Source organism: Oncorhynchus mykiss, chromosome 25 (assembly GCF_057628025.1).
Source record: "Oncorhynchus mykiss isolate SJ-2025 chromosome 25, ASM5762802v1, whole genome shotgun sequence".
Taxonomy (NCBI): Eukaryota; Metazoa; Chordata; class Actinopteri; order Salmoniformes; family Salmonidae; genus Oncorhynchus; species Oncorhynchus mykiss.
The window spans coordinates 71,191,844-71,214,058 of NC_143046.1; the positions used below are offsets into that span (position 1 = coordinate 71,191,844).

At 41.6% G+C, this 22,215-nt stretch overlaps 1 protein-coding gene across 2 annotated transcripts in view; it reads left to right on the forward strand.

Annotated features, from left to right (window-relative positions):
* The window catches only part of LOC110505701 (syntaxin-binding protein 6), a 129,828-nt gene that overhangs the window by 2,566 nt on the left and 105,047 nt on the right, over positions 1–22,215 (forward strand). For both annotated transcript variants that reach the window (XM_021585093.3, XM_021585092.3), the window contains exon 2: positions 19,088–19,298. In XM_021585093.3, coding sequence (XP_021440768.1) covers positions 19,145–19,298 — 154 coding nt within the window. In that variant the 5' untranslated portion in view covers positions 19,088–19,144. The remainder of the gene's footprint in view (positions 1–19,087; positions 19,299–22,215) is intronic.

The following is a 22,215-nucleotide window of genomic DNA, read 5'->3' on the forward strand; positions in this document are numbered from 1 at the left end:
TTCTTTAATGTTTATCGATACATTTTAATATTTGTAGCTACTTTTTAAGTAAATACCTGCAGTCAACTTGTGCAATACGTTAGGCGATAAAGCAGATCACGTTCTTCATTTCACCTGCTTCCATAGAGTGATCAGGGCCGTGCAACTATAGTTTTCCTTCACAGAAAATACATTAGTGCAACTCATTAGGCAGAAAATAGCTTCATTTTCAACAAATGACAACAAAAGTGCAGCTACACAAGTACATGAGCTTACAATGAAAAAGCAACATTTTTTTTTCAAAACTACAGTGGCAAGAAAAAAGTATGTGAACCCTTTGGAATTACCTGGATTTCTGCATAAATTTGATCTGATCTTCACAAGTCCCAACAATTGACAAACACAGTGTGCTTAAACTAATAACACACAAATTATTGTATTTTTCTTGTCTATATTGAATAGATCATTTAAACATTCACATGGTAGGTTGGAAAAAGTATGTAAACCCCTAGGCTAATGACTTTTCCAAAAGATAATTGGAGTCAGGAGTCAGCTGACCTAGAGTCCAATCAATGAGACGAGATTGGAGATGTTGGTTAGAGCTGCCTTGCCCTATTAAGTTTGAGTTTGCTATTCACAAGAAGCATTGCCCGATGTGAACCATGCCTCGAACAAAAGATCTCAAAATACCTAAGATTAAGAATTGTTGACTTGCATAAAGCTGGAAAAGGTTACAAAAGTATCTCTTCCACGGTAAGAAGAATTGTCTACATGGAGAAAGTTCAGCACTATTGCTACTCTCCCTAGGAGTGGCCGTCCTGCAAAGATGACTGCAAGAGCACAGCGCAGAATGAGGTTAAGAAGAATCTTAGCGTCAGCTAAAGACTTCCAGAAATCTCTGGAACATGCTAACATCTCTGAGTCTATGATATGTGAAACACTATAAAGTAATGTTGTTCATGGGAGGACACCACGGAAGAAGCCACTGCTGTCCAAAAAAAACATTGCTGCACGTCTGAAGTTTGCAAAAGTACACCTGGATATTCCACAGCGCTACTGGCAAAACATTATGTGGAAAGATGAAACTACAGTTGAGTTGTTTAGATGGAGCACACAACACTGTGTGGAGAAGAAAAAAGGTACAGCACACCAACATAACCTCATCCCAACTATAAAGTATGGTGGAGGGAGCTGCTTTGCTGCCTCGGGGCCTGGACAGCTTGCTATCATCGATGGAAAAATTAATTCCCAAGTTTATCAAGACATTTTGCAGGAGAATTATAGGCTGTCCGCCAATTGAAGATTAACAGAAGTTGGGTGACGCAACAGGACAGCAACCCAAAACACAGAAGTAAGTTAACAGAATGGCTTCAACAGAAGTAAATACGCCTTCTGGAGTGGCCCAGTCAGAGTTCTGACAACAACCTGATTTGAGAGGCTGTGGCATGACTTTGAGAGCAGTTCACACCAGGCATCCCAAGAATATTGCTTAACTGCAACAGTTTTTTAAGAGGAATGGTCCAAAATTCCTTCGGACTGTTGTGCAGGTCTGATCCGCAACTACAAAAAACATCTGGTTGAGGTTATTGCTGCCAAAGGAGGGTCAACCAGTTATTAAATCCAAGGGTTCGCATACGTTTTCCGCCCTGCACTGCGTGTGTTCAATAAAGACATGAAAACATATTGTTTATTAGTTTAAGCAGACTGTTTGTCTATTGTTTTGACCTAGATGATCAGATCAAATTTTATGACCAATATATGCAGAAATCCAGGTATTTCCAAAGGTTTCACATACTTTTTCTTGCCATTGTATGCACCAGTTTCAACTGTTCTGCCTGTGATTATTATTATTTGACCATGCTGGTCATTTATGAACATTTGAACATCTTGGCCATGTTCTGTTATAATCTCCACCCGGCACAGCCAGAAGAGGACTGGCCACGCCACACAGCCTGGTTTCTCTCTAGGTTTCTTCCTAGGTTTTGGCCTTTTCTAGGGAGTTTTTCCTAGCCACCGTGCTTCTACACCTGCATTGCTTGCTGTTTGGGGTTTTAGGCTGGGTTTCTGTATAGCACTTTGAGATATCAGCTGATGTACGAAGGGCTATATAAATACATTTGATTTCATTTTGATTTAATAAGAAACAAGATTCTCTGGTCTGATGAAACCAAGATTGAACTCTTTGCCCTGAATGCCAAGCGTCACGTCTGGAGGAAACCTGGCACCATCCCTACTGTGAAGGATGGTGGTACCAGCATAATTTCTGATGTTTATCATAGAAAGAATGTAGCCAGCTACATTTCCTAATGTTTTGTTTCAAGTTAACCTTGCATTTTACTAGAGAAAAGTAGGCTGGCTACACTGAGAAAAGTGCCAGAGAGAAGTAGCTACACCTCAGTCAGAGTGCTGTCTGCTAATAGAATGCCAGTTTGTTAATTCTCCTCCGAGTGAAGAAGTGCAACTTAAGCACACAAGTAGGTTGATGCCGAGCAGATTACAATGGGAAGCAAATTAGATCTGTGTTTTTTTTCTTCTATCTGTTCTCGTTTTTCTGCTCCTCCCCCATCTTCTCTGAGCAGAGCAGGCAGGCCTGTTACCCTAGCGACTCCAGACTTCACACAGACACAGCGTGTTCACATGCTGCTTCAGAGCCAGTGCTGTTCTTCCTTCAGACAAGCATGCTTCAAAACTTTATTCATTTGCACAATGTCTCTCGTTCACATTCGTTTGTAAATGTCCAAACTCAACAAAAATGACATTCAGTAGCTTCTACCTTTGTATGTATAACTTGAGCTGGATTGCCTGTATTTGCGATTCATTATTTTGCTAGCAGCCGCCATAGAAATTCGCTATTACTTATGCAAATTTTGTTAGGATTCTGGTAAGATGCCCAATGGTCTTTTGCGTTTGTTTTTGCCACTAATACTGTAAATCCAGGGATGAGAGAAGGATGGTGTGAAGATATAAATCTTGATACCGCCCAACTTTAAAACGGCTAACTGGCGAACTGAATATATGGAATACATGTCTTGAAGCACTTGTGGAAAACTTTTTTTTTTTTAACCCTTTTTTTCTCTCCCCAAATTCGTGGTATCCTCTTGGTAGTCTTGTCTCATTGCTGCAACTCCCGTACGGACTCGGGAGAGGCGAAGATCGAGAGCCATGCGTCCTCTGAAATACAACCCAACCTCGCCGCACTGCTTCTTGACACAATGCACATACAAACCCGGAAGCCAGCCGCACCAATGTGTTGGAGGATAACACCGTACACCTGGCGACCTGGTCAGCGTGTACTGCGCCCGGCCCACCACAGGAGTCGCGAGTGCGCGATGAGACAAGGATATCCCTGTCGGCCAAACCCTCCCTAACCCGGACGACGCTGGGCCAATTGTGCGTCGCCCCATGGGCCTCCCTGTCGCGGCCGGCTGCGACAGAGCCTGGGCTTGAACCTAGAGTCTCTGGTGGCACAGCTAGCACTGGGATACCCAGGAGGCCTGGAAACCTTGTTTTGCAGGGCTTGTTGGCCCCTCTCCAAAACCAAAGAACCCAGTGTGTTGCAATTTACTGGTAATTAGTTCATGCAGATGTGCGTGTTACTGTATCCTTGCCATCCCACAATATTAGAATGTCACCACTTAAAGCCTAGCGTATTGGATTTGGTAAAATATAAAAAACAATGCTCAATTTTTAAGTCAAATTATTATGTAGCAAGTCTAAAAAATATATAAATTAATTAGATGGTCACAAAATAATTTCCCTCTGAAAATCCTTGTTTGCCTAGTTCCATAGTGACCAGCTAGAGTTGAAGCCCCCCACAGACTTTACAATTTTAGCTGTCTTGTGCCACGATTTTGGTGTCTCAATGTCCAAGTTGTGGGGAAATTCTTAGGTCTTGTCAGACATCTTGACTCGTTCATTATGACAGGGTCTAGGTCTACCGCTTTTAAGTACCACTACGTGCAGTCTTAGGCTCCGTCAAAGTTCTGGTAGTGTCAATTTTTTGGTCTTTATCGTGTAGTGTGTGTGGCTGGTGTTACGAGTCAATCCTGGTGACTGACCAATAGGAACTTGGCCTTCTTGAGTATGCACACAATAATACGATTATTGTGAATAGTCAGATTAATGTAAATTTGATTTAAACATTTACATGCTTTGCAAGAACAATTTCTCTAATCTTGTTTACTTGACACATCTGAAATCAGGCTACCTGATAGGAGTTTGATCAATGCACAAAATCGGCAATCAAAGGAAATATTCTACCGTGTTATTTTGCGGAAGCCTATTTGATTCTGATTTCAGACATTTTTATACGTGAAAACTATTTCTAAGATGCATACTTTTAGTTTTTCCAAACTCACTTCAGACGCTCATAAGCGTAGAGTGAGGCTAGTGCTGGCACATGCACAGATCAAATACATCCTGCAGTTGACGTCGTCTACGTTTGCTGATGAAGCCTCATAAGCCAATCGCAGAATGCGACGACAGAACTGAATCAAATTGTACAATCTGGTCAAGTTGATATCAAGATTTTTATTTGGTGACGTGATCATCTTAAAAGACTGAATCCGACGTACAGTCTGTAAAGGCCTTGAGCTGGACTTTGTATTTGAGCCAAAGGTGGAAAAAGCCCTTTGGAAAACACAATGCATTTAGGATTTATCTGCAATGAGCAATTACCACCCATCTCTGTAGTGCGGAGTCTGTCTGACAGGTTGGGGCCTTGCAGGGCTGCTCCCTCGACCTCATTCACCTCAGATCTTGCTTTCCTTAATACTACTCCTTATAGCATCACTGTTCACCAACCCAATGAACTCCAAATGCGCACCACACTCCCATGAAGTAGTGTATTGTATCATTTAGGCTACTGGAGTACACCACAAAATATAGCCTATCTATTAATTTACACATGGTGCGTACATCATCATTGGTTCTGCATATTCATGCAGAACCAAAACAGCTAGGGCCATTTTAGGTGATCCATTGCTTGAATAATTTGCTTATGCCAGCAGGTTTGGATACTTGTTAGCTTTTATGGAGCTTTCCCTTTAAAACTATGTAAACACTGCTTGTAATATTCATATTTGTCTTACCTGTAGGCTAAAACTAATGGAAGCTCTTCTGCAGACCATTTAGAAAGTTCTGTTGACTGTTGTTTTTCTGGTTATTCATTCAGCCTGGCCTTGTCTAGCCTACTGCTCCCTCTCCAAAGTGGTTTATTGTCACAGGGTGCCAGGCTATAAAGAATGAGATCATTTTGGGGGCTTTCTGCTGTGTGATTCATGGCTTCCCCATGTCTGGCTGGCATCATGCAGCCCTCATCTCAACTGCAGCTGAGTCACCCAGTAAAATGGATTAATCCTCCTGTCTGTCCTCCCTGTGCAGAGGGGAGAGGTTTATGTGCTTCTGTTCAGTGTACTGTGGCAGAGATATGCCATAACAAAATTAGTTGCAGTGGCAGCTCTAAAGTATACAGGCTTCAGTAATTGAAGAAAACCTTTAAGGAAATGTTGCATTTTATGGCCTTAGATTGGTGTTCCACAAGGGATTTGGCCCAACAAGTGGATTGTTGTCAAAGAAGAATCCTTCTGTATTGTTTCCAAATAGACTGGGCTGCTGAGTCCATGATGTTGCTTGTTTATTTGCGAGCTCAGGAGGAAAAGGTGTGTGAAACAGAACGACTGTGCATCCATGACAGAATGTATGGCTACAAAAGGTCTTCAAGTCACATAGTGTTCAGGTTCAGAGTTCAAAGCAACCATGTTCTCTATTATTCACATCATCCTTCTGCTTTAAAATATATCCCCAAGTGTGTCAGTGAGATCTTTTCACAGCATGTGTACTTCCCAAAATAAGACAGATAGCTTTTGTCAACATCTAAACAGTATACATTATAAACCAATATAGACACTCAAGCTAATAATAATTTACTGAGGATGAGTGTTTTTTTCTTTGTGGTTTTGGCATCTTTACCATCACCCTGTTCCCCTGAGGTAAACGCTGATGCATCATTAGCTGGCACTGACAGCCCCAAGCCAGCAGGGTAGATGGTGCGGTCAATCTATAATTTTATGTGGGGTAACAAGCACCATCTGTGTTGATGAGGGATCGCTCTTCAAAGTGTTACTGTTGTCTCACTCTTAACCCTTTACACTCGTGGGAATTGGCTATATGGATAGGGATACATTTGAATGTTTCTTACAGAAGATATATGAAAACATATACGTAAGCATGGTAACAATTGAAAGGGAACAGTTTGGCGATTATGGCAAAATTATTATTCCAAAGTTTGGGACACAACCGTTCACCTGACACAAGACTGAATCCAAAAAAGGAGGGGTAGGTGCAACATAAGACAACACAATGACAAGTGTTTGAATGAGAGGACTAACTGGTGACCACACACGCACAGTTCCTAAGTAATTTTAATGCACTTTTATGACTCAAAGAAGAGTCTTCAACTATATGGTGCTTTTTGTTATCTCTCCTAGCTGTGCAGTTGAGGAACTAGAGCAAGCACACATGTAGTTGTTTTGTTTGGAACATAGCACTTCATCCCCACCATCATACAATTACTGTTGTTGTTTACACAATCTAAAAATTGCCCATTTATAAATCGCAATCTGGGCAGGTGGGCATCATTTGAAAGCTTGTTATTCTATTGCCAACATTACTAAGGTATAAAATACAATCTTAGTGTTCGGCTTTCACAGGGCAATTTCGATAAACGGATAACAATTATTGTGCGCATAGAAAAGTGGATTCAGATGCGTGTTTTGCTACTAATTTTCTTCACAATAGACAAACATATGTTCATTCTGTTCAGATCAACCCAGAGTGTGATGCCATGTCATCTTGTAACTGTACATCAAACATTGTGATCAGAGACACTGACACTGTATATAACGTGAGTTTCATGATATGGAAATGTGAAGTGCACATTTGGCTCACTGATGATTTGGCTTGCTTGACATCACAGCAGTATATATAAAAATCCTCAGTCTCATCTTTCAAAATACACTTTTTTATAAATGCAACATGTAAAGTGTTGGTCCCATGTTTCATGAGCTGAAATAAAAGATCCTAGAAATGTTTCAAATGCACAAAAAGCTTCCCCACGACCAAAAATGAAAAAGTTAAATTTGGGGATTTTCACCTGAGAAGGTGAAACCTTGGTTGAGGAGGACCCCAAAATTTCCATACAAAACGTATGGGCTCATATGAAAGAGGAGGTAAAATAAATGACATCTGGGGTCAAAGGTTAAAAGTTCATGCAGTTCACTCTGGTACAAAATATGATACAACAAAACAGATTGAATTGTTTTAAAAGCTAATGATACTTGTATGGTATTTTCAAAGATATGGATATAGGTCTACTTATTTTATCAAAGTGTGGACAATGGAGGAGTCAACAGCTGCGTTCTGTGTATCAAGGCTCATGTTCAACACCTGTGTAAGAGCTAAAATAATACCTGCAATGCAGATAGCTAAGAAAGAGTCTCCTAAAAAGAAACTTGAAGCCTGTGGAAGATAGCAGTCTTACAGGATTTTTTTAAAGGCCCAGCGCAGTCCAAATATTTTTTTCCTGTGTTTTATATCATACAGCTGATGAAGCTAACACTGTCAGTGTGCATTTGTTTTCAGTGTTATTTCCTGATAGTTGCTTGTTGGAAATACAATCCTTGGAATGTACCAGAGGCCACCAAAATATAGCTTGTTTGTCTTCACCCAGGGGAGCCTTACTGGTTACTTTTTCTTCTGGCTGGCTACTCTGAGTTAATGGAAAACACTGCTTGTCATTGCCCAAATCTATTGTGCACCGCATTTTTTTTACCCTGTAAACTACTACTACTAGTTTGATTGTTGTAGCCAGCAATTGTCCCATTCACAATCACCCATATTAGCAAACTTATTTCATTTCAAATTTCTTTAGGATAGGCTACTCAACAAAAAACGCCTGCGATAAGTGATCGGTATGTTTGGTGTCTATAATTGTCACTTTATTGTCCCAGCTGTACCCTGACTCAAACTATTCAGTTAAGATTTGTAGTGTTTCTCACCTTGCGTGTTTGTAAATATGGGACTAGGTATGAAATAGTGATAGTTCTCACTATTCCAGATAAATCTATGCCACCTCTGTTTGCAGTGAACACTTTCATCACTTAATTATTTCTCACCGTAGGCCTAGATTCATCAATAAATCTGTAGCATGGAGAACGTTTACTTTTTTACATTTTTCATTTTTTTTACATTGTGCAGGCACCATTGTGTAAACCGTCATTTACTGTAAGAAATCACCTGGAACACAGTCTTCCCCCCCCCCCATAAAATCTTAATCACTGTGCAACTGGCTCGTCTGCTCTTTCTCTTTGCTAATGATGCAAGGGTGTGTTCAGTCTGTTGCGTGTAGAATATCCTAGCTTATTCATTGTTGATAGGCCCTGCTTTACTGAAGTTGCGAGACATTGCAAGCCAAGAAATGGCAAGATACAGTTTGGACTGGGTGATTGGAGGCCCCAGGCAGAGGCTAGTTTTATGTCATTTAACTGTAAAAATGTATTACCTTTTTAATGTGCCATGAACACAACCAGTTCATCTGATTTGTCAAACAAATCACTTCAAATAGGTTACCTTCGCACGTTCATCAAAAATAATTTCAGCATCCGAACAGTGTACTGCAAACTTTCCTTCGATACACAAGTGGCTGAAACTACAGTATCTCACCGGAGAAGGCATCTGAGCGAGCGAAGCAGCGCACCTCTGCTTTACTATATGTAGCCTATGTATCTGTCGCTGTCTGGACAAAATTAGTATGACATGCCATACAGCCTTATTCAAAAATGGATTAAAAAACAACAACATTTAAGTCCTCATCAATCTATACACAATAATGACAAAGAAAAAAACGATTTAGACATTTTTGCAAATGTATTAAAAATAAAAAACTGATCACATTTACATAAGTATTCAGACCCTTTACTCAGTACTTTGTTGGAGAACCTTTGGCAGTGATTACAGCCTCAAGTCTTCTTGGGTATGACTCTACAAGATTGCACACCTGATTTTGGGGAGTTTCTCCTAAGTATTCAGACCCATTGCTATGAGACTCGAAATTGAGCTCAGGTGCATCCTGTTTCCATTGACCCTACCTGAGATGTTTCAACTTGATTGGCATCCACCTGTGGTAATTTCAATTGGTTGGACATGATTTGGAAAGGTGCACATCTGTCTATTTAAGGTCACAGAGTTGACAATGCATGTCAGAGCAAAAACCAAGCCATGGGGTCGAAGGAATTGTCTGTAGAGCTCCGAGACAGGGTTGTGTCGAGGCACAGATCTGGGGAAGGGTACCAACATATTTCTGCAGCATTGAAGGTCCCTAAGAATACAGTGGCCTCCATCATTCTTAATTGGAAGAAGTTTGGAACCACCAAGACTCTTCCTAGAGCTGGTCGCCCAGCCAAACTGAGCAATGGGGGATAAGGGCCTTGGTCAGGGAGGTGACCAAGAACCCGATGGTCACTGGCAGAGCTCCAGAGTTCCTCTGGAATGTTCTCCCATCTCCACAGAAGGACAACCAATGCAGCACTCCACCAATCAGGCATGAATGGTAGCCGCTCCTCAGTAAAAGGCACATGACAGTCCGCTTGGAGTTTGCCAAAAGGCACTTTAAGGACTCTGACCATGAGAAACAAGATTCTCTGGTCTGATGAAACCAAGACCAAGTGTGACCAAGCGTCACATCTGGAGGACAACTGGCACCATCCCTACCGTGAAGCATGGCGGTGGCAGCATCATGCTGTGGGGATGTTTTTCGGCGGCAGGGACTGGGAAACTAGTCAGGATCGAGGGAAGGATTAACGAAGTAAAGTACAGAGATATCATTGATGATAAACCTGCTCCAGAGCTCTCAGGACCTCCAGCCTGGGGTGAAGGTTCACCTTCCAACAGGACAACAACCCTAATCACACAGCCATGACAATGCAGGAGTCTCTGAATGTCCTTGAGTGGCCCAGACAGACCCCGGGCTTGAACCCGATCAAACATCTCTGGAGAGACCTGAAAAACGCTCCCCATCCAACCTGACAGAACTTGAGAGGATCTGCAGAGAAGAATGGGAGAAACTCCCCAAATACAGGTGTGCCAAGCTTGTGGCGTCATACCCAAGAAGACTCTAGGCTGTAATCGCTGCCAAAGGTGCTTTCGCAAAATACTTAGTAAAGGGTCTGAATACTTATGTAAAAATAAAGAATTATAATAAATCAGCAAACATTTCTAAAAACCTGTTTTTGCTTTGTCGTTATGTTTTTTTTGTGTAGATTGATGAGAAGCAAAACAAACAATTGAATACATTTTAGAATAAGGCTGTAATGTAACAAAATGTAGAAAAAGTCAAGGGGTCTGTATCACTTCATTGCCCGGTGCTAGCGGTCATATTCTACATTACGTATGTAATATAACCATTTATCTGCATTGTGAAATGACATGGATTTATTTATCGTTTAAATGGTAAACTGGTTTAAAAAAAATGGCAGTTTAAACGTTAAGCAAAATGTTCCATTTGTTGCCTCTCTATCACTAACCTGTTGTGGAACATTTCAACTTAGGCCTACACTATCTTCTACATACTGCAACCGTTTTGAACAATGTGTTCCCTGCCATATGCAAGCCCACTGAAAAATCTGTATTCTTTTTGGAATAAATCCTATTTTCCATCATTTAAAATTCTCATTCCTCTGAAAGGCAACTGTTTTGAAGCTCTCAACATCCTGTCTGCACTCTACTCTGTTAGAGGCACCCCCTCTATACACACACACACACACACACACACACACACACACACACACACACACGCTCACCCATACTCTAGTTGAGCTAAAGAGTAGCTGTTCATTCCTGTGTTGGGCATTCTCTAAGGAATATAAATGGAAGATAAGCCCCAGGAATGTGACTCCCCCTCTTATCGCCGTCTCGTTGGCTCGATCCACAAACTGCCATCTGAAAACAACACTGGACACGGCCCAAAGAGCGAGAATCCCAACATCTTGACGTCCCAGCAGGCAGCGTACGTTCCCGTTGTGGGTTGATTAGCTCACACTTGCATCCAGCACTTCAGATCCTTCCTGTTTCTGAAGGTTTCTTTAATGGGCTGTTTAACCCTAACCTTTCTACATTTACTATACATTTCTGAGCAAAGTAGCTGTAACGGCTTTCCTTTTCTCTCTATACATAAGATTACACTTGGAATGGAATGAGTTGTTTCTGGTAGTTTTTATCAGTGTTGGGCAATTATATAAGATGCTGAACTCATTCAATTGGCTTTGAGTGGCAGAAAGTCCTGTCCTGTCATTGTGACGCTCTCTCCTTAGCCTGGCTGTTGTGCCTGGTTTATATTGGCCTGTGTGAAGAAGGAAACGGGGAAAAGGTTAGAGGGGAGTGTGTAAAGTCTTGGCTGTGGCGCTAAGTCAAATCCCCCTTTCTGAAGTGGCCTCTGGAGAGTTTGTGAGCAGATTTCGCATTAACACGCTGGGTGAGAGGAAAGACTGCGCTCTGCACTGCTCCCTCCTTTCACTGCTTAGCAAGGTACAGTGAATGAAGTGTTGCTGGGAAAGGGGGTGATTGGCACTGGAGAATGTGGTGACAGACATGGCTACAGCGTGAGTGTCATTTTCACCATAGCCAAGCAGTGCCGGGACATGAGGCTGATGTAATTCAAAACATCAGACAGTCATTTCACCGCCATTCCTGAAAAGTGAAATCCACCCCTCCTATCCCTCAATCTCTCAAGTCTTCCCTTCCATCCCTCACGCTTCAGTCTCCCACCTGAAGCAGGATATGGACTCCCCACTGTCTGTCGACAGCTTGGAGAGACACAGGGGAACCTTCTATCTCAGCTGGAGGACTGTAGTGGATCGGTAGAGACTCCCAGGATTTGAGCTATTGGAGAGATTCACTGCTAGGAAGCTCTCTAACTTTTTTTTCTCTCTCGCTTTCTCTGACTCTCTACCCCTGTCTTAGTGACTTTTTGCATTCAGGTTTCCTATTGTCTTCATATGATTGAGGCCCACTCAAAAGAAATCAAGGTTTTCATATGTTTTATTCATTTGATAAGAGGAGTAATGAAGAGCAGTGTCCTCACTTCAATTGATTGAATTACTGATCCAGCACCTTGTATCAGAAGACTCCTTTGTACAGAGATTGGTAATGCACCAGTGGACTGAGATGGCGGTAGAACAAAGCTGTTTCTGTTTTTTATAGGAAGCTGAACAAGAAAAAACAACTTTCTGCACAGCCATTTCAGGGCATGTGTACACTTTTATAGTACCAGTCAAAAGTTTGGACACACCTACTCATTCAAGGGTTTTCCTTTTATTTGGACTATTTTCTACATTGTAGAATAATAGTGAAGACATCAAAACTATGAAATAACACGCATGGAATCATGTAGTAACCAGGAAAGTGTTAAACAAATCCAAATATATTTTAGATTCTTCAAAGTAGCCACCCTTTGCCTTGATGACAGCTTTGCACACTCTTGGCATTCTCTCAACCAGGTTCAGCTGGAATGCTTTTCCAACAGTCTTGAAGGAGCTCCCACATATGCTGAGCACTTTTCCTTCACTCTGCAGTCCAACTCATCCCAAACCATCTCAATTGGGTTGAGGTTGGGTGATTGTGGATGCCAGGTCATCTGATGCAGCACACCATCATTCTCCTTCTTGGTCAAATATCTCTTACACAGCCTGGAGGTGTGTTTTGGGTCAGTGTCCTGTTGAAAAACAAATGATAGTCCCAATATGCGCAAACCAGTTGGGGTGGCGTATCGCTGCAGAATGCTGTGGAAGTCATGCTGATTAAGTGTGCCTTGAATTCTGAATAAATCACAGACAGTGTCACCAGCAAAGCATCGCCACACCATCACACCTCCTCATCCATGCTTCACGGTGGGAACCACACATGCGGATATCATCCGTTCACCTACTCGTTCTCAAAGACACGGCGGGTTGGAACCAAAATTCGCAAATTCTGACTCATCAGACCAAAGGACAGATTTCCACCACTCTAATGTACATTGCTCGTGTTTCTTGGCCCAAGCAAGTCTCTTCTTCTTATTGGTGTCTTTTAGTAGTGGTTTCTTTGCAGCAATTCGACCATGAAGGCCTGATTTCACGCAGTCTCCTCTGAACAGTTGATGTTGAGATGTCTGTTACTTGAACTCTGTGAAGCATTTATTTGGGCTGCAATTTCTGAGGCTGATAACTCTAATGAACTTCCTCTGCAGCAGAGGTAACTCTTGGTCTTTCTTTCCTTCGCGGTCATAAGTTTCATCAAAGTGCTTGATGGTTTTTTTTACACTTGAGGAGGATGGACTGTCGTTTCCTTTTGCTCATTTGAGCTGTTTATTTTTATTTTTTATTTTACCTTTATTTAACTAGGCAAGTCAGTTAAGAACAAATTCTTATTTTCAATGACTGCCAGGGAACAGTGGGTTAACTGCCTGTTCAGGGGCAGAACGACAGATGGGGATTAGAACTTGCAACCTTTTGGCTGGTAGTCCAATGCTCTAACAGGCTACCCTGCCTGCCAGGCTACCCTGCCGCCCCTGTTCTTGCCATAATATGGACTTGGTCTTTTACCAAATAGGGTTATCTTTTGTATACCCCCCCCCCCCCTACCTTGTCTCAGACGCATTAAGAGGAAAGAAATACCACAAAAGTACTTTTAACAAGGCACACCTGTTAATTGAAATGCATTCCAGGTGATTACCTCATGAAACTGGTTGAGAGAACGCCAAAGTGTGCAAAGCGGTAATCATGTCTAAGGGTGGCTTCTTTTAAGAATCTAAAATATATTTGTATTTGTTTAACACTTTTTGGTTAGTATGTGATTCCATAGATGTTATTTCATAGTTTTGATGTCTTCACTATTATTCTACAATGTAGAACATAGTAAAAGTAAAGGAAAAACCCTTGAATGAGTAGGTATGTCTAGAGTCAGTAGATTTAGGGGTTGGATGTTTTAAACATTCCAAGTAAAGGCATTTTTGTTGGCCTGTTGCTTTTCAAATAAATCTTTGCTGGTGTTTTGTTTACTCAGTCCCATTTTGTTAAGAGCTTTATCATCTGGTGATGTTGTCATTGAATGAGATGGATTGTATTGCTACTATTTGTTTTTTATGGCCAGTTGAGTCGCCGTGGTGTAAGTGAGTGTGTACTACCATAGTGTTCACTGTTACCTAACTTTACCCTGTGGATAGGAGTACCTAGAAGTAGAAACGGACTCTGAGCCAATGCTTAGAACTAACTCTCACCAGATGCTGCACCATTCATGATTCAGCATTTCAAATGTCTGAAACAACTAGCTTTTGTGGACCAAATCATGATGTCTCTAGACGTTTCAGAAATACTTGTCTATATGTATTGTTTTCAAGAACGCCCAGAATATTTTCCTGATGTTTTTGAAAGCTGGACTGTTGAGGACAAAGAGGGATAGCTGTTCAGTGTTTTACAGCGCTCGGCTAGGTTTGGGCTCCGCCAAGACTAATTAATAGTAGGGGAAACACTAACAGCTTTTTCAAGTTTAAAGTATAAGCAGACTTGTATAAGCAGACTTATGTATAGCAAGGTTAATCGTCAAATACTGTGGGCTATGTTTCTGTGAAACTATAGTTTCCGTGCTTCTCCTCCTCAACAGCCAATTACTTTTTTGAATCTCACTGCACTGTGAAAAACAAGTATATTTGGCCTGCTTATTGGCAATCCAAATTGATGAGGGCATTGTTTTTCAGTGTGCTGTTCCTCTGTAATTCATTTAGCATTTGCCGTGAGTGACAGATTGGTGTATCACCACCGCTCTGTCTGTGGTTGAGACAATGATTAAACTCCATCCATAGTTCTCCGGAGAGCATTTGGACCCAATAAAACACTATTGTTTATAACCACATCCTGTGGTTCCATTTATTGCAGCCACAATTGCACTGCCTCAGCACTGCTTTCTCTGACACTATCAGCAAAGCACATAGTGTTTGGAACCTGGGTGTTCCGATTCCATTGTCTGAGGAACTGTCCGTGCATAAGGTGAACAAAGTAACATTTGAAAAGGTGTTTGCAATAACGGAAAATGTAATGGCTGTTCACTGAGATAATTTTTTATTTTTTTTACGTTTCTAACTGAAGTCATTTACATTTTGCAGCAGATCTGGGAAGGAATATTGCCTGCGTAGTAAAAGAGATGTAATTTCTTTTTTTACCTTTATTTAACTAGGCAAGTCAGTTAAGAACAAATTCCTATTTACAATGACGGCCTAGGAACAGTGGGTTAACTGATTTGTTCAGGGGCAGAATGGCAGATTTTTACCTTGTCAGCTCGGGGATTCGATCTAGCAACCTTTCGGTTACTGGCCCAACGCTCTAACCACTAGGCTACCTGCCACCAATATTTGCCCCACACAGAGATGACAGCCCATTTTTGATATTGGAATATTGGAGGCAGTCGCTCACTGTGGCATTACATTATTTTATGGGGCCGTTTCTTTTGGAGAGTAGAATGTTTCTGAAATGAGATTGCAGTGGAGGGGACTGGAAAGCACAGAGCAGTCAGTAGATGTCAGGGCTATTTTGCTTTTATTTCTTCCGGGACTAATGTCTCACTGCTTTCTCAATGTGATTTCTGGGTGCATGTGATTTCTCCTGATATGTAGCAAAGACATTGAGTACGTTTACATGTTCACTAATAATTAAACTGATTATGGCAGTAGGCAGATTATGCAATAGTTATGTAAATACCTTTACTCTGCTCAAGGTCAAAATTGACGTAAGCATACGCCAATTAAAATGCCTGGGTTTCTCAGTAATCTTTTGAATTATTAGGACATCTAAACACCCTTTTATCGGGGTTCCAGCTGTGTATTTGATCGGCACATGTGCTAGCACCAGCTGAGCGAGCCTCCCTCTTTAGTGTGAGTGAAGTGTGTCCGGAACAACTGAATATATGCATCTTAGAAGGAGTTCTCTTTCAAGTATTCGTTTCGGTATTTCACTGTTGGGATACGTCCCCAGTGTATTCGTCAGAAGCCTTTATTACACAAGCCATGATTGGCTGGACGTGGAGACGTGTGTCGGAGAAGGGTGTCCCTTCAACCGTATAAACGGTACAATGGAGCATCTCTGAGTCATTCAAACACCTCTTCTCGACTTTTCATCAGAAAGCTTACCTCGACACGACTGCATTTTCCAGAAATAGCTAAACTGTCCACAGGCGTGAGCTTCAAACTCACTCGCCAGGCCCTATTCTCTGGACTGTGCAGTGGTGACAATTTTCCTTTTCGTTCACCATAGTTGGAGGAAAAGTATTTGAGGGAGGAACAGGTACAGCTGTGACACGGCTAACTAGGTTCACGACCTAGTTAGCTGTATCCAAACAGTGATTAGTTGTTAGCAAGCTAGCTAGCTTTTTTGGTTTTACTTCAACAAGAAAAGCTTTTACTAGCTACACCAATCTATCCTTTCTAATCTGTTGTTTCGGAAACGGTATCACACCAAGTGCCACTGTCGGAGATAACCCACTAATCGCTAGCTATCGGACCGTTCTAGTTTTTTTTCTGGCAGCTAAAAGCATAGCATCCAAGCTATGGTGACAAAAGCATCTGTGAAGAATCTGCTCCTGTGGAAACACGATATCGGCCAAAGACACCCACTCGGTGTGCTGCAACATGCCCAGGAAGCCTCCAGTGGCTCCTGTCCACATTATGCCCTCTTCAAAGTGAAGCACGCCAAGCTAGCCTGAGTCAACATGACCCTAACATGGGGGGCCAGCGCCCCCGATGTGTCACCAGAGGCAATGGATATCCCCACAGGGAATCGTGGAGCGACGGCTAGCGCTAGCTGGGGCAACCAGCTCGATGCCATTGCCCCACTGTTTGAGGACTTCAGCAACGACCTCTGTCGGGATTCCTGATCGGAGCCCCACTGTCGTGCTCCCAAAACCCACATGACAAACCGAAATAGAAACAAGATATACTTTAATAATAGAAAAAGCCTTTCCTTTTTCCCTTGTTGTCCAATGGTTCAAGTTGAACACTGCCGGGCTTCCTCCAAAATGTTATTTAAACTATTCAGAGTGCTAGAGCCTCATCCACCAGGTCCCTTTATAATTGTAAATGGTGCCTATTTGAGGAATGGTGCACTAAATCACTCTGCGCGTCTACATGGACAGGACTAAGGGATTTAGAAAATGTGATCAGTTGTTTGTTTCCTGTGCGAAACCTCACACAGGTAAAGCGCTCACTAAACAATGCCTCTCCCACTGGATAGTGGGGGGCTATCGATTTTGCCAACACAAGTAAGGGTTTTCAGTCTCCTGCTGGTTACGGGCTTATTCCACTAGAGGAATGGCTACGTCCTAGGCTTTATTTAAGGGCATATCTATCCAGCGAGTTGGGCTTCGCCTCATACATTTGCAAAGTTTTATAGGCTCCATGGTGCATACTGTTTTACGTGTAGGATCTTCTGCGAGTAAGGCCCATTTGTGTGATATATCGCACAGGGCAGTTGGTCGTCAGGATAAGCTTGTCTGGCAATATGGGACTCAGTATATCCCATAAGTGAAACAAATACTTGAAAGAGAACTTTAGGTTACAACCGTAACCCCGGTTCTCTGATATTATGAGTGAGGTATTTCACCAGACCACCCCCTCCTTGCATGAGCGAGGAAGATGTGTTGCTTATTTTTGAATGCTGCGATGCTGCGTTGGACCTTATTATAGGGTAGGAGGGACACCCTTCCCAGATGCACACGTCTCTCCATGTCCAGCCAAATACTCTGGCGAATACGCTGACGAATACGCTGGGGGCATATCCCATAAGTGAAATCCCACTCATACTATCAGAGAACCGGGGTTACAGTCGTAACCTAAAGTTTTCACATACAAACTTTATATGTCCAAACTCAATCAAATATGCATCCCAAAAACAACATGTTCGCTGTGGTAGAACGTTTATTTTGATTGGGTACTTTCTGTGTTTATTAGAGTGCCATCAGGTAGCCTGATATCAGATGCCAATGTAAACAGGATTATTAGGGAAATCATTCTTCTTGCAAAGCATGTCAACATTTTAATCAAGCTATTAAATTAATCTGACTATCCACAATAATCACATTATAATGTGCATGTAACCGTATTGTTTCTACCAGTGTCTTTCTCATCTTCACAATAAGTATTCAGTGATATTGGCCAGTCTGCTGTTGATTTTAGGCTAGAAAGTTCCTGAGAAACTTACCATTTATGGGAAAGTTTGAGCTCTGTGTGTGCGTAAGTCAAAATGAATGGCATATGCCTCAATTAATTGCACAACTCTTTTCTGAATGTCACGGATCCCTCCAGAACATTCATTACGCACACCTGGCCCCTATTCCCAGTGATTAGTAATTGTATAAGTGTGTCTTTGGTTTACCATTGTCCTGTAGACTATTGTTACAATGTCTGTTGGTTCGTGTGAGTACCTGTGCTGTGTGTTTTGGCTTTCTTTCCATTGTGGAAAGATGATAACGGGCCTCGTTTCTGTGTGTTAATCATTGTGAACTTGTGTTATTTATTCGAGGTACTCCTCACTTTTGTTTGGGTTTCAACCCTGTGTTTTGTCTAGTGTTTGTTTGGGTTTCAACCCTGTGTTTTGTATAGTGTTTGTTTGGGTTTCAACCCTATGTTTTGTATAGTGTTTGTTTGGGTTCCAACCCTGTGTTTTGTATAGTGTTTGTTTGGGTTTCAACCCTGTGTTTTGTATAGTGTTTGTTTGGGTTTCAACCCTGTGTTTTGTATAGTGTTTGTTTGGGTTTCAACCCTATGTTTTGTATAGTGTTTGTTTGGGTTTCAACCCTGTGTTTTGTATAGTGTTTGTTTGGTTTTCGTCCCCATGCCTTTACACGGCACGCTGTAATTTGGGTGTAATAAAAACTCCTATTACGCATTCCTGCGCCTGTCTCCTGGCCCCTCATACCAACGTGACACTGAAATGTAAAGGGCTTTAAGTTGTCTGTTGGGATAACTTACCCATTTCAGCAATGTCTAACCTCTAACACTCACTAATGAGCTCTTATCTCTTCCCATCCACAGAGAAGAGCTAACGACCTCCCCTATCCCCCTCTCTCTACGACTTTTACCTCCCCTGAGATGAGTGCCAAGTCAGCCATCAACAAAGAGGTGTTCACACCCCACGATGAGAAGATGCTGGTGGCTGTGCAGGTGAAGAGGAGGACCAAGAAGAAGATCCCCTTCCTGGCTACTGGAGGACAGGGAGACTACATGACCTTCATCTGCCTCTCAGGTACTACAACCTCCTCTACCTTCCTCTTTCCCGTTATTCTCCTGGCATTTTCCTCTCCTCCATTCCTGCCCTATCCTTTCCTCCCCTCTGGTTTTCTTCTCCTCTATTCAGTCTTCCCCTTCATGTGCCTGCTGAGTATTCTGATAACCACTGCTATGACTGGGCCTCTGGCTTCTGTGCTGACGATGACCTGCTCTACACTGACAGGTTTCATGGCTGTTGCATGTGGTCATAATAACCCTTCAAGTGACAAGCTTCCTGAGGGCAGTGGTGTGTTTGTTGTATATTTTTGTATGGATATGTTTTGCTGGCCTGAGTAGGGTGTGCTGTGCGAGGCATGCCCAGAGAAGTTCTCCTCACTGTCAGTCTTATTAGCCTGGAATTGATGTAACATGCTAACGACCCCAGTCACATTTCAACACACGGCCTCTTAAATTCACCATCTACAGTGGCAAGAAAAAGTGTGTGAACCCTTTGGAAATACCTGGATTTCTGTACAAATTGTTCATAAAATTTGATCTCATCTTCATCTAGGTCACAACAATAGACAGTCTGCTTAAACTAATAACACACAAACAATTGTTTTCATGTCTTTATTGAACACACTGTGTAAACATTCACAGTGGAGGGTGGGAAAAGTATGTGAACCCTTGGTTTTAATAATTGGTTGACCCTACTTTGGCAGCAATAACCTCAACCAAATGTTTTCTGTAGTTGTGGATCAGACCTGCACAACAGTCAGGAGGAATTTTAGACCATTCCTCTTTACAAAACAGTTTCAGTTCAGCAATATTCTTGGGATGTCTGGTGTAAACTGCCCTCTTCAGGTCATGCCACAGCATCTCAATCGGGTTGAGGTCAGGACCCTGACTGGGCCACTCCAGAAGGCGTATTTTCTTCTGTTGAAGCCATTCTGTTGTAGATTTACTTCTGTGTTTTGGGTCGTTGTCCTGTTGCATCACCCAACTTCTGTTGCGCTTCAATTGGTGGACAGATAGCCTATCATTCTCCTGCAAAATGTCTTGGGAATTAATTTTTCCGTCGATGACAGCAAGCTGAGGAAGCAAAGTGGTTTCTTATGTGGTGTCCTCCCATGAACACAATTTTTTAGTGTTTTATGTATTGTAGACTCAACAGAGATGTTTGCATGTTCCAGAGATTCCTGTAAGTTTTTAGTTGACACTAGAGGTCGACCGATTATGATTTTTCAACGCCGATAATTGGAGGGCCAAAAAGCCGATACCGATTATTTTTTAATTAAAAAAAAATAATAATAATAAATATATATTATTTGATTTGTTTAAATTTGTAATAATGACATTTACAACAACTGAATGAACACTTCTTTTAACTTAATATAATACATCAATAAAAATCCATTTAGCCTCAAATAAATAATTAAACATGGTCAATTTGGTTTAAATCATGCAAAAACAAAGTGTTGGAGAAATAGAAGTGCAATATGTGCCATGTAATGTTTGAGTTCCTTGTCCAGAACATATGAAAGTTGGCTGTTCCTTTTAACATGAGACTTCAATATTCCAAGGTAAGAGGTTTTAGGTTATAGTTAATATAGTATTTATAGGACTATTTCTCTCGATGCCATTTGTATTTCATATACCTTTGACTATTGGATGTTCTTATAGGCACTATAGTATTGCCAGTGTAACCGTGTAGCTTCCCCCTACATCGAAAACAGCCACACTCGAAGCGGCGTTACCCATCGCTCCACAAAAGCCGCGGCCCTTGCAGAGCAAGGGGAATAACTACTCCAAGTCTCAGAGCGAGTGACGTTTGAAATGCTATTATCGCACACCCAGCTAACTAGCCAACTAGCTAGCCATTTCACATCGGTTACACCAGCCATTAGGCTGATAGGCTTGAAGTCATAAACAGCACTGTGCTTGCGAAGAGCTGCTGGCAAACACCGTTCCTAGGCCATCATTGAAAATAAGTATGTGTTCTTAAATGACTTGCCTAGTTAAATAAAGGTATTAAAAAATTGGCGCCCAAAAATAGCCATTTCCGATTGTTTTGAAAAATTAATCGGCCATTCTGATTGATCGGTCGACCTCTAGTTGACACTCTAGTATTCTTCTTAACCTTATTGAGCATTCTGCGCTGTGCTCTTGCAGTCCTCTTTGCAGGTCAGCCACTCCTAGGGAGAGTAAAAACAGTGCTGAACTTTCTCCATTTATAGACAATTTGTCTTACTGTGGACTGATGAACATCAAGGCTTTTAGAGATCTCCTTTTTTCGAGGTATGGTTCACATCAGGCAATGCTTCTTGTGAATAGCAAACTCAAATTTTGGGAATTTTTATTTGTTTTTATAGGGCTCTAACCAACATCTCCAATCTCGTCTCATTGATTGGACTCCAGGTTAGCTGACTCCTGACTCCAATTAGCTTTTGGAGAAGTCATTAGCCTAGGGGTTCACATACTTTTCCCAACCTACACTGTGAATGTTTAAATGATGTATTCAATATTGACAAGAAAAATACAATAATTTGTGTGTTATTAGTTTAAGCACACAATGTCTGTCTATTGTTGTGACTTAGATGAAGATCAGATCAAACTTGATGACCAATTTATGCAGAAATCCAGGTAATTCCAAAGGGTTCACATACTTTTTCTTGCCACTGTAATTCGCTCTCTGAAGAGCCTGTTTAGTGTTGCTGAGCCAATATAGTGGCACATTAAACCAATTTAAGGCTTGGTTTAGTGTCAAAGCCATTTACATGGATTACATTTGCTTTGGAATTTAATAATTAAAAAAAAACTGAAATTGGGTTTTAAATTGTTAATAAAATATTTGTTTATCCTCTGAAGTATTGCACTCTAACTCAATCAGTTATGCATTCTAATTTAGGAGACACTGAGAATAACGGGTACAGACCACTTTCCCTTGGCTGCTG